A 12,699-nucleotide genomic window follows, 5' to 3' on the forward strand; every position below is an offset into this window, starting at 1 on the left:
ATATATATTTATTTTAAGATAAATCAATTTCACTTTTATCAAACTCAAACTTCATTTTATCTAAAGAATAACAAGTTTTCGTTCAAGATATTCAACAAATATTCGATAAGCAACAAATATTCAAGGAACTAGCAACGATCAGGTCCTGTAGAACCACCGTAATCAGCAACATTATATGGGTCATTTTGTATTAATTTGGCTGACACACATACACAGCTACTTGAGAAAAATGTCAAAACACTTCTGGCGACGTGAAGACGCGACACACGCTCGACCCAATTGTTCTTTCCGTCTCGTGTACACGCGGTTTGGCACATCCGATCCATGTCCACGTCATTGATAAGATTGAAAATAACATTTTTATACGTCGAAAAAGTGATATATGAGGAATAATCGCGAGAATAGTAAAGTTAAAATGTGCGACTATAAACGCGTTATTCCGGAAGCAATTTGGAAACGAGATTATTCGGATGCTGTGAAACTTTTATCATTTCTCGATCTTGAACCATTGACTGTGGTCAAGTTTAAGTTACGACTGATCGAAAGTGTTATTTCGGATCTTGAAAGCTATTCTTCTTCTCACGTCATATCTCGTGCGGTGGGGAAAAAATAGGAAGTGTGAGTGACTGAAAATGTTTTTACCCCTTGGAGTGATGTTTCGAAGAACCGACATTTCATTTCATTCCAGTATTAGTATAGATAAAACTACATATTAAAAATTATATCAAAAAAATTTACGAATATTATTATTATTAAATTGTATCGAAAAAAATTTTAACGAATATTTTAATTTAAATTATTTTTTTATAATATAATAATTAAAAAATTGAAAACTGAAAAACTTTTTCTAACCTTTCTTGAGGATATATTTACTTTCATTGAATACAATCATTACTTTCATTTCATAAAATAAAATAAATTTATAATTATTTAATTGCTCAAATATTAAATTCAAATATTTTTCATAATCATTGCCTATATTATAAATAAATACATGAACCTCTGTGAAAACGATATTTACGAATACTATCAGGATTCTGGAGAGATAAATAACATTTGAATAAAGGTAATATATTCATTTAAAATATGTACATATTTTAGAAATATAAAATGTAAAATGATTTTTTATTTAAAAAAAAACCGAAGATCACTTGTAAAATAAATATAAATATAAAATAAATATTTTATTTTCCATTTTCATAATTATGTATAAATTATGTATAAATATCGTTTTCAATATTGCAACAATATATGTGTATATTAAAGATTGTCGTCTCTGTAGCGTATAGAAATTAGGATTCTGCAAGTGCTTGGGCGTGCAGAATATTCAAGTAATACGCACGAGTTATAGATACGTTCGTTTGCGGGGGTGAGTACCTTTAAAGGGTGAACGATGCGTGACAAGTGAAAGTTTACAGAGAGATTTTAGGAAACATATGAAACGAAGCATGTATTTAATGAATTCAAGAAATCCACTTCAATATGAGAATTTATATATCTATTGTTATATCTGCAAAAAATTATCTGATATATTTAGCACATAAATTCGCATATTTTTATACAATTATAAAATTATTTTTATACAAATAAAATAGAATTCCATAAGAATACTGTGAAATATTTTTTCATTTCATCTCTTTTTATACTAATAATTATATTAATAAAATTAAATAGAATTCATAAAAGTATATATAAATTTTGTTTATGATTAATATTCTTTTATTATATACAAAATTATATATTATATTATATAAAATATAAATCTGATTTAAAATTTATTTTGTATATTTTAAAATAAACCTATATACCTGTGATGTATGACTATAAATTTTATAAAAATTTAATATATTTCAAAATTAAAAATATTAACATATTGAAATATGCTCATCATATTATATCTTAATGTTTTATTTTAATATGATATAATGTTATTTGTAAATAAGATGTATCACAATATCCGCAGCAATTAATATTGCTGTCAAGTGTAGAAATAATATGAAATATTGTGTTACACGAATGAAAATCTTCAAAAACTTTATTAAAAAATTAAAATGATGAAATAAGAAGAAAATGATAATGGTTTTACCCTGATATAATATTATATAGCAAAGTACTATACATACAAAGATTCTTAAAAGCTTTAATTAAAAAATTATAATATAAACATGGAACGTGAGAGAAATATAAATACTCATGTTCATAATATAATACATAATATAAGAATTAAGAATGGATATATGATGTTTACGTTATGTGTTAATTAGACTTTCTAAACGACTATTACGCTTGTGGAATAAATTCAATGGTACGTTGATGTTTATTATCGACAAAAGTGAATAACTCTTTGAAAAATATATAAAATAAAGATATTATTATTAAATTTTTTTGATAAACTAATTTATTCTTTGATATATTTATTCATCACATTAATAATATGGCACAATGATATGAAATTTAAATATTTCACATATGAATTCTTATATATATTATATTCAAACCAATCTATATTTCTTCATATTTTTATTATATCTATTAATAAATATAGAAAATATATGTGCAATTTTAGCCTTATTTAATGAAGTTTATCCTTTGCTGGATAATGCATCAATGCCGTGATATGTATACTCGAGATTACTTCCAAAAACTGATATGAATTATTGAACTGCATCGATTTCAAAGGACTTTGTCAAAAGAGGTGCAGAGTAGGTGGACGGTTATTTTCGTCAATCTACGATAAATCAGAGTGTGACGTAAACGGAATTCATAGCTATATAGTGCAACGTATTTATTACGAGGCCTCGACTTTTAACGAACAAACGACTGAGCATTAAAAAGCGGCGACGAAAATGTGCATTTAAAAATCGATAACTTTTACAACCGTTCTCTCGATAAAAAAGAATTAAAAGAAAAAAAAAAAAAGTTGATGTAAAAAACATTTTTTTTCAATATATATTTTCAAAAGTGTAATTTTCAATTCAGTTCATTTTTTTCTTCGTATTTCAGTCCAAATAAAATCACCTCTTCTTGAAGATTTCGAACTTCCGTCGCAGAACCATCATTTTACGGAAATGTATCTTGGAAACTGGTTGAACATTGTCATGTACGATAAATCTCTTTTTTCTAATCAATATCGATTACCAACAAAGACATATATGTATATGTAAGTTAATTCGAAGTAAAATGAAAATTTCTGGATAAAAACAAGATAAAAACAGTTTGTCAAAACTTAATACTTGATCTATCGATTTATAGTATAAAAGATGAAAAGAAAATTTCTTTTATTTTTTAGATGAAATATGAATAAATCAAATGATTGTTTCCATACTGTTCAATGAACAAAAGATATTCGATAATTCGATATAAAATATTTCCTGAAAAAAAAATATTTAGTAATCTTATTGATAAAGATAAATGATGATGAAATTCATAATAAAATACCATTTATGTTAATTCTCGTTTCAAAAAATTTATATTTTTATAATTTGATTGATGAAAATCCATCATTATCCATCAATAGAGCTTTGTGAAAATGCAACTGATTGTTTCCTAATGTTATACGTAAGATTTTGTATCGAAAGATTTATAGAGATCTAATCAGTGCAAATAGAAATAATAAAAATTTATAAGATTCATAATAATTATTAATTAAAAAACTTTATAATGAAACAATGTTATAATTATAATTCAGTTAACTATTAGATCTTATGCCAAAAATCTGATTGCTATAGATAAATAATAATGGTATATTGTTGCATTTACTCATAAGAGTGAATAATCGACCTTAGCAGAGACTTTGTACTCATACGTATACGTGTTACAATAGGATGTTTTGCAACATGCAATATCAAACAATATACTACATGCATATTCTAGTACTGTGAAACTCTTTTGTTTGTAAATTACTCACCGAAAGAATATGTTAGTAACGTGAGAAGTCATTTTATATATATCAAATATTTAAGATAAATATTAAATAAAAAAAGAGAGGGAAAAACGAATAGATTGACATGCCAATTAACCTCCTTCATTCATTAGGTCATAGTTACAACGTTGAATTGTTTCATTAGCATGCGTCGTGCAAGTATCTTAATTTAACCGTAAAAAGATATGGTTATTATTTAATCGTTATTTTATGACATGATCATTCAAAATAACACTTCAAACAATGACATTTCAAATAAGAAATTAAAATAAGTAATCTGATCGAAACATTGTGCCTTAATTTTAATTATTTAATTTATTTGATTTATAAAAAAAAAAAATTTATATTTTTATAATTTAAAATTTCAGATTTTAATATCGATATTTTAATATATAAAATACATTTAAAATTCAAAAGATAATTTAATTTTTTTTATATGTATATTAAGTATTCTACATACATATATATGCAAATATATGTATACATACAATTATATAATTAAACGAATAAATAAAAAATATTTGATTTAAATGATTAATGAATTATTAATTGGAAACATAATTATTGTAAATATCAAAGTTCACCTAACTTTGCTACATTCATGATAATTTTTTCGTTTTGGAAATAAAAGATATTAAATTTTTAGTAATTTTGAATTATGCGACTATTCAGATATGAATTTTTTAATTTTTGCTTAAAAATATTTTTCAAGTATTCATGTTATATAATATAAATAAAACAAAAATGTATAAGATTATTATTTAAAATGATATTATAACTTGTTTTAAATTAATATTAAAAAATGTTATAATACTTTAATAATTATTTATGCACTTCTTTCTATTTTATAATTGTAGTGTCAATATAAATTATAAATAAAATTATAATATATTATAAATAATATCAATTAAATTGGAATGTTAATAGTATTGTAATTGACACTACTTATGATATTAATTATATTTATGATATAGAATTATATTTATATATACAATAGTTTGCGATACTATTTCTTTAATTATTATTATGAATATATTTAAATTTTTTATTTCAAAATAATCAAAATAATTAAGAATGCTACTTTATAAAATTGATTTTTTTATTAAAATATCTTTTATTGAATAATATAATATAAAGAAATGCGTAAAAGAAATCTGAAATGTAAGAGAGAGAATCGATTTATTAGTCACATAATTCTCACTATTCCACAGGTTGGCAGTGTTATTAAAGAGACAAAGTTTTGGCACTGATGCAACAATATCTTGGAATTGGTTACCTTTGAAACTCTGAATAGTAATAATCTTATAGCAGGTTAATAAATTACTTGTTCTATACTTAAATTCATTGAATATATAATATATATTTTTTGAAAAAAATCTTTTATTTATCATGATTAAATATTCAATATTTATATTTATAATAATTAATTTTGAATTATTATATATGATATTCATATAATCATTCAAATAAAAAAATCAAATATATAATAATTATAGCATTGATAAGTTGAATTTTTTCATCCAAGATTTAATCTATTGTTTAATACATAAAAATGTATTTTCATTTGAAATACATTGTAACATATATGATTACATGATGCTTCAACTATGTTATGCAATTGGAAACGAGTATTTAATGCACCAAGGTATACTGCAATACTCGTAATATCATGGCTCGAACAACAATTATCAGTAAATACTAATTACTTAAAATAACATTTCGCGAAATAATGATTTATCAAGATATACGTAAAAAGGATAGATAAACATAAAAACAAATGGCAAATATATGTATTTCTACTTATATTTTCATGTACTTATATATTCTTTTTCCGACAAAGGAAAAAAAAAATATTTATTAACATTATGAATTTTTATAAATTCTACTTATGTAAATAATGTTTTTTAAACATTCATAATTTTTTTTTATTTTCTTAATATCAATCATAAATATATTATTTTAAATTTTGATTGTATATATTTTAAAATTTAACAATTTAACATAAATAATAATTTAACAATTATTAATAATAAATAATAGTTTAACATTTTAATCAATTTTCTATTACTTCGTGAATAAGAATTTCTTTCAGTTCCTTCTCTAAAAGTAGGAATTTAATTAAAAAAAATAGTACATAAATATATATGTTCAGCTCAAAAATCTTAAAACTTCTACTTTTATTAAAATTTCAATATTTAATGAAAATTATAAATTTTATAATTAATTGGATATTTTTTTTAAACAAAATTATTAATTTTAGGATATTACATAAATAGTAACTCGATTTTTAACACATAGTACTTTTTAAGTATTTGCTGATATAAAAAGACACATCAACTTTTACTTAAATATATATTGTTATTCAATATATAAGATCGTATAATAAATATTGACTATATTAAAATAATTAATAGATTTATATAGTTATTAAATAATATTATATGAAATTAAATAATATTTCTTTATATCTTTTACGATTATTTAATTTTTTCATTTTTTAGAAAACTGTATTTCTATATTTTATATTTTACATTAAATTTACACCTGTTCCAATGTATGAATAAATTCCAAAGCAAATTGTCATACAAAATCTATACAATTAAAAGTTTTCTCTCTCGAATAGATGAATAAATGTTACATGAATTCAAAATGAATCGTATTACAAACATTAAAAATATTTAACAAATCCCTCTTGAGATATTAAACAATGGAATTTGATATAGATTACAATTGACAAAATGTTTATCAATCAGAAAATTGATAAATCTCAGGTATTGGAAACAATAATATTTCGTTCTTTTATATTTTGTTTATATACGTATTGATTATGGATTATGGATATTGATTAAAATGCATATATAGATAACATTCGAAAAAAATTTTAGATATTGAATTATAATAAGTTGAAAGCATAAAATTTAAAAAAAAAATTTAAAGTTTTTTAAAAGATAATTATTATAAACAAAATTTTATATATTCTCTTGAATTTTTTAATTTTGTTATTTGTTATATAAATTTCAAATTTTTCTGAGTCATATTTCAAATTTTTAACATTTAATGATGTAAAATGAACATAAAATAAATATATCATATTTTGAATTACTGCTCGTAACTTGAACATATTTTGAATATATGTTATGAGAACTATAAAAAAGTGTAGAAATACATATATATATTATAAAATTCTATATAATGTTGCAACTTATATATAATTAATATGTTAATAAATTATTAAGATAAATTAATTTATTGATAATTTTTATAAGATAGTTTTTTCCATGTATTATTCTATCAAGTATTCTTAGAACGTTATGAATATATACGCCAATAAAAAATGAAATTACAATTGTATATAATTCAGTTAGCCATGAAAATAAACGATAACGCTTTTAATAATTGAAATATTATCTGGAATTCTTGAAATTTTGATTTTCACAAACGAATATAAATAATATGTTCATTATAAATGTACAATAATTAAAATACAATAACTGAAGACAAATAATTTAAAAGTTCAGAAAGTATTAATAATAAAAGAAAAATTTATATTATTTTAATTTAATATTTTAATTTATTAATTATGAAAAAAAATTATATTAAATATGTACAATAAAATAGAAAACAAATAAAATAACAAAAATGAATTAATGAGAAGAAATGAGATGTTAAACGAAACTGTAGTAAGAATATTATGTACATCTAGAAGATCATAATGACATTATTTAATATTACCTCGTTTAAAACTGTGCTTTTCAAGATTATAATTCACGCGCAACGCTTATTACTATCATATTGTTACATAATTTTATATAACTATAATGATTGAAATTGTCGAATGAAAAATATCGATATTTAATAAAAAAATATCAGTATCAATATAATAATTATTTAATTACATAATAATAAATGCATTAACATGTTTCATTTTTTTTATGATCTTATCATTGCACAAAGATATTAAAAAATATTTTAACGATATCTAATGAATTATTTATCTAATGATTTTATTATTCCTTAATTATGATAATTAATTTAAAATTAATATCATAATTAAAAAATATTATAATTTAAATTTATAATTTCAAAATAATTTTTATATAAAAATAAAAAGATAATAATAAAAAATATATAATGACGGCATAAGTTTTTGCTTCTATAATGAAATAATATATAGTATTTAAATATTTTAAAATAAACATTTACCTAACATTATCTTAATAATAATATTTTAATATAGATGAATTATATAAATAAGATATCTTTAAATGATTGATTTTCTCTTTATATCTGTTATATGTTATATTATTAACTTGTTTCATTATTTCTAATATCAATTATTTAACATCTATGTTTAGCAATTTAGCAATTTAGCAATTATTAGCAAACATTTAGCAATTTTCAAAAATATTCAATAATTAAAAAAAAAATGTTAAAAAAATATATAACAATAAATTTCAATTTTTATTCCTAACAAGAATGATAATTTTTCCTTTCAAGAAAGATTGAAATTTTAATGATAAATCCCTGAAGTATGTAAAAGGAAAAAAAGAAAAAAAAAAAAAGAATATTTCTGAATCATACTGCTAATTTATATATTTTCTGTATTTACTAACACTACTATTATTGAATCATTAGCGATATAATATATTTATATCTCAGGAATAAACACATAAAAACAATTTATCAAAGTACGCTTTATCAAATGCTTTTTGTCAAGTGAATAATCTTTAATAAAGATAAGAATGAAGTATTAGATAGATTAGAAAACTTTTGTGAGAATGTGTTGACCGATATTTCGAAAATACAATACGAGAATGATATTCGAAAAGTTTGAACTAAGAAGAAAAGAAGTTTAAATTGTTCAAGAATTATGACTCGGAAACGGAGAATAATGATTTTTCTGCATTGCTTAACTGCAATGTGAAATGTCTATAAAGAAAAAATCAAAAGATTATATAAGTAACTACATTGTTCTTCATTGTATAATATTTCAAAAAGAAGAAGAAATATAAGAAATATAAAAAAGCAATATTTGTAAAGATTAGAAAAAAAAAGAAGAAACAATTTTTTTTTACAATGATTATAATTTAGTAATAAAGAATATATTTATGTTTTTCTAAATTAAAAGTTCTATTGTAAAAAAATAATATTCGAATAATTTAAAATAATTGAAAATTAATTTTTTAAAAATTATTTTAGAAACTTATATTTTAAAAACTGTTCTTTTAAAAATTTATATTTTATTCATGAAAACAAGATTTTTATATTTATTTTAATTCTAATCGATGATTCTAATAGATAATTTCTATGATTATGAAATAAATTAATGATAAAAAGATTGAGTAATTATATTTAATTGCAGTTATAACTATAAAATATTTACATATATTTCTCGATATAATTAGAATATTTAATCTTCTAAAAACAAAACAAAACAAAAAATTTCTGACATAAATTTTTTTTTAAATATTAATTTTTGACTTTATATTATTTTTAATGTGTTGATTGATGATTTCATGTTTATTTGAATGTTTAAATTACTTTGAATCTAATTATTCACTAGTTTTTTTAATTTTCCGAGATGCAAATAATTTTTTAGCAATGCAACGTATTTTCAATGTTGTAATATATCTTTTATGTTTCAGAAATATATGCAAATGTTAAAACAAATACAGAAAAATACATGTACATAATATGAATTTTTTATTTTCATTTAATTATGATAATAATGAAACATGAACGAATATATCCTTTCTTTCTCTTTTTTCAATAAAAATTTTTCATTGAAAGTATTTTTTATTCGATTAAGAAATTAAAGATAATGTGAATTTAATTTTTTTCAATTTTTAATTTTTTCAATCGATTTGAAATAAAGATTAAATTCTAAATAAACGAGATTAATTAAATTTGAAATAAAAATTTTTTAATTTAAAATATTTATTATTTATAAAACGAATATATATAAAAATTTCATTTTTTATAAATAATTATAAATAATACTAATAATATATATAAATTTTAAAATTCTTTTAAATTTCTTTTAAAAACTTTAATGGAAGAAACATAAACTTTTCTTATATATTAATATTTCTCAATGTATAATTAAGGAGACTTTCCGTGATTTCTTTTAGTCATGCAATCGTTTCTCTTGAATTTTAGCATTATGAAAATTCATATATAATATACAATACGACAAATTTTTTATTTATTTTAATATCAGTGAAAAATTATATAATTTTTTATTAAAAAAATAATAAACTTTCAGAAAGAAAAAATGATACAAAAAAATCATAAATGAAAAGATATATATACACGTATAAAGATATTTTTTTAAATTTACTTCATTAATATATGATTTTAACTTACTAAAAATAGCGATGTGTAAATTAAAACATTTCACATTTTAAATACACATTACTTAGGCATATTCAAATAAAGAATTATTGTCATTTAGCCTGCTTACATTAATATTATATAAATATATGACATGACATATTTTAATATAATATTTTTATCATATATATATCATATTTTTATCATATATTTTTTTATTATTTATATGTTGCATGATAAAGATATAATTTTTCAATAAAAAAATGAAATTTTAATAAATTTTTTTCATATTTATTTTTTCATAACGTTTAGTATTTATTACCTAATATCGTATTTTATACATTTCGTAATATTTCGTATTATTAGAAAAAGGAATAAAACATAATCGATGGATTGTGCAATTTGTCCAATTGTGATCATCTGATTACAATAAAAAAAGAAAAAAGTTGAACTCACCACTAATCAACGATTCAAGATTCTCGTGGCTCGGACTCATAAAACTTTTAGGCACAGGCACACCAACAATGAGACATTTTATAGCTAATCGCCACCTGCTTGCTTCTCGTAGATTATCTTCATATTTGTCAAAACTGCGGAATCGTAGCGTGATCGTCGTCCTTTCTCGTCTCTTGACACCTTTCATACGTGCTTTCTTCAATGTGTAAGCATAGATATAAAGATAGGCCGAGGTATCGAACTCATCATAACATTGATATGCTTCTGCAGACTCGACTAGCTTGAATTGAGATCTCGAAGTACCTGGCCCACAAACACAGCTTCCCGCGCTTTTACGTTTCGAACGCATACATCTACACCCTATTATGTCGTTTAGAATGATCGTTTCAACCTTCGTCGTACCATTATTGTCTTTCTCTAGGCTAAGGCCCTTTTCTGTTAGTCTCACCTTATAGTAAGTGTTTTTTTTGGACGTAACATAAAAGGTTTCTTCGAGAAGAGTAGAATGTACTTGACCACTGTCCTCCATGACACGCTGATCACTGTCTTTCATTCAATAATAAACATAAATCACACTGATAATCGTCCCATAAGATCATTATCATAATTAAGGCACTTAATAAACACTTTGATAAAGTTCTTTTTTCTGCCACTGCAAAATATTGTTGCTTCATATGATTCCATTTAAGGAAGAGTATTGATAATCGTTCAATTGACTTAATTTTTACTCACTGTTTTTATCATTTTATCAAGCATTTCTTTGTCATTTGATTATTCAACCTGTCGTGTTACGAATTTAACGGAACACGTGCATTTTCCGACTAATTTATTTCTGACATTATCCTTATTAAAGGATTTGTTTTGCAAAAGATATTTAAGTCATATTCGCATGTATTGAAATTTTTTCTGAACCATTTATGGTAATCGAAAGAATTCTGTTATATTGACGTACAATTAAAAAAAATTATTTCACCACTACTTTGGTTACTTCTGTACTTGTACGCATTCAAACATTGAACTGTTTCGAACACACCGAAGTCACGGTATATACTGTTTATGTGAAACTTGAGACCAGACAGACCAATTGCTGGAACACCATCAGCGCTATCTTGTGTGAAAAAACTGTACTTTACTATAAACATACTTTTCGTAATGTAAAAAAATATGAAAATGAATTTTATATATATATATATACACATATGTATATATATATATATAAGTTATATAATATGTGTGTATGTGTATATATGTGTGTGTATAAATATAATTTTTTATTAAAATATTTTTAAAAATTTCAAAAAATAATTCGAATTCGTTAATAGAATTTACTAGTTAGAATTAGAATTAATTGATTTTTTTTTTTACTTTATTAATTTTCATTTTTTCATATATGCGTATAACATGAAGTTTTGGTAATGTTAGTAAATATTAATAAAAATAAAACAAACAAGTTCTGATTGTGTATCTTTAAATATTATTATGTTGAATTATAAATAAATTAACAATATTATAAATCTAATACGAAAATTAATAGAATTTTTTATATATTTTATATGAATTATAAATATATATGAGAATCAATTAGCAAACTCATAATTATTTTTTATATCATAATAGAAGCATAATATGTATTATTATATATATATGATTTTATTAAATGGAATTTATATTTTTTCTACAAATAAATTTGTTTTTGTTAAAATAATATTAATAAAGTCAAAATTATATATAATATATAATTAAAAATTGTATTTTGATAATAATTATTAATAATAAAATGATTTATTAATATATTAAAAAGATATTAAAAAATATTATTTATATAAATTAATTTTTATAAATAAAGCATAATATTTAAATAATATATTATACATTATATATTATATATATTATTATAACTTACATATAAATATATATATATATATTTTTTTTTTTTCAAATAATTATGTATGATAATTTTTAAAATTTATTTTTTTTTTTTTTATCTT

General features: G+C 21.0%; 1 protein-coding gene across 2 annotated transcripts in view; it reads right to left on the reverse strand.

Annotated features, from left to right (window-relative positions):
• Positions 1-11,771, reverse strand: part of LOC102673260 (sphingosine kinase 2) — a 24,300-nt gene extending 12,529 nt beyond the window's left edge. Inside the window, exon 1 of one of the 2 annotated variants that reach the window (XR_004151398.1) lies at positions 10,712-11,771. Coding sequence is in view for 1 of the 2 variants with exons in the window: in XM_006622144.2 (XP_006622207.1) it covers positions 10,712-11,264 (553 nt within the window). In the remaining variant the exon portion in view is untranslated. The remainder of the gene's footprint in view (positions 1-10,711) is intronic. The other variant, XM_006622144.2, reaches the window with a different exon arrangement.
• Between the last annotated feature and the right edge of the window lie 928 nt (positions 11,772-12,699).

This window comes from Apis dorsata, unplaced genomic scaffold, assembly GCF_000469605.1.
Source record: "Apis dorsata unplaced genomic scaffold, Apis dorsata 1.3 scaffold_667, whole genome shotgun sequence".
Classification (NCBI taxonomy): domain Eukaryota; kingdom Metazoa; phylum Arthropoda; class Insecta; order Hymenoptera; family Apidae; genus Apis; species Apis dorsata.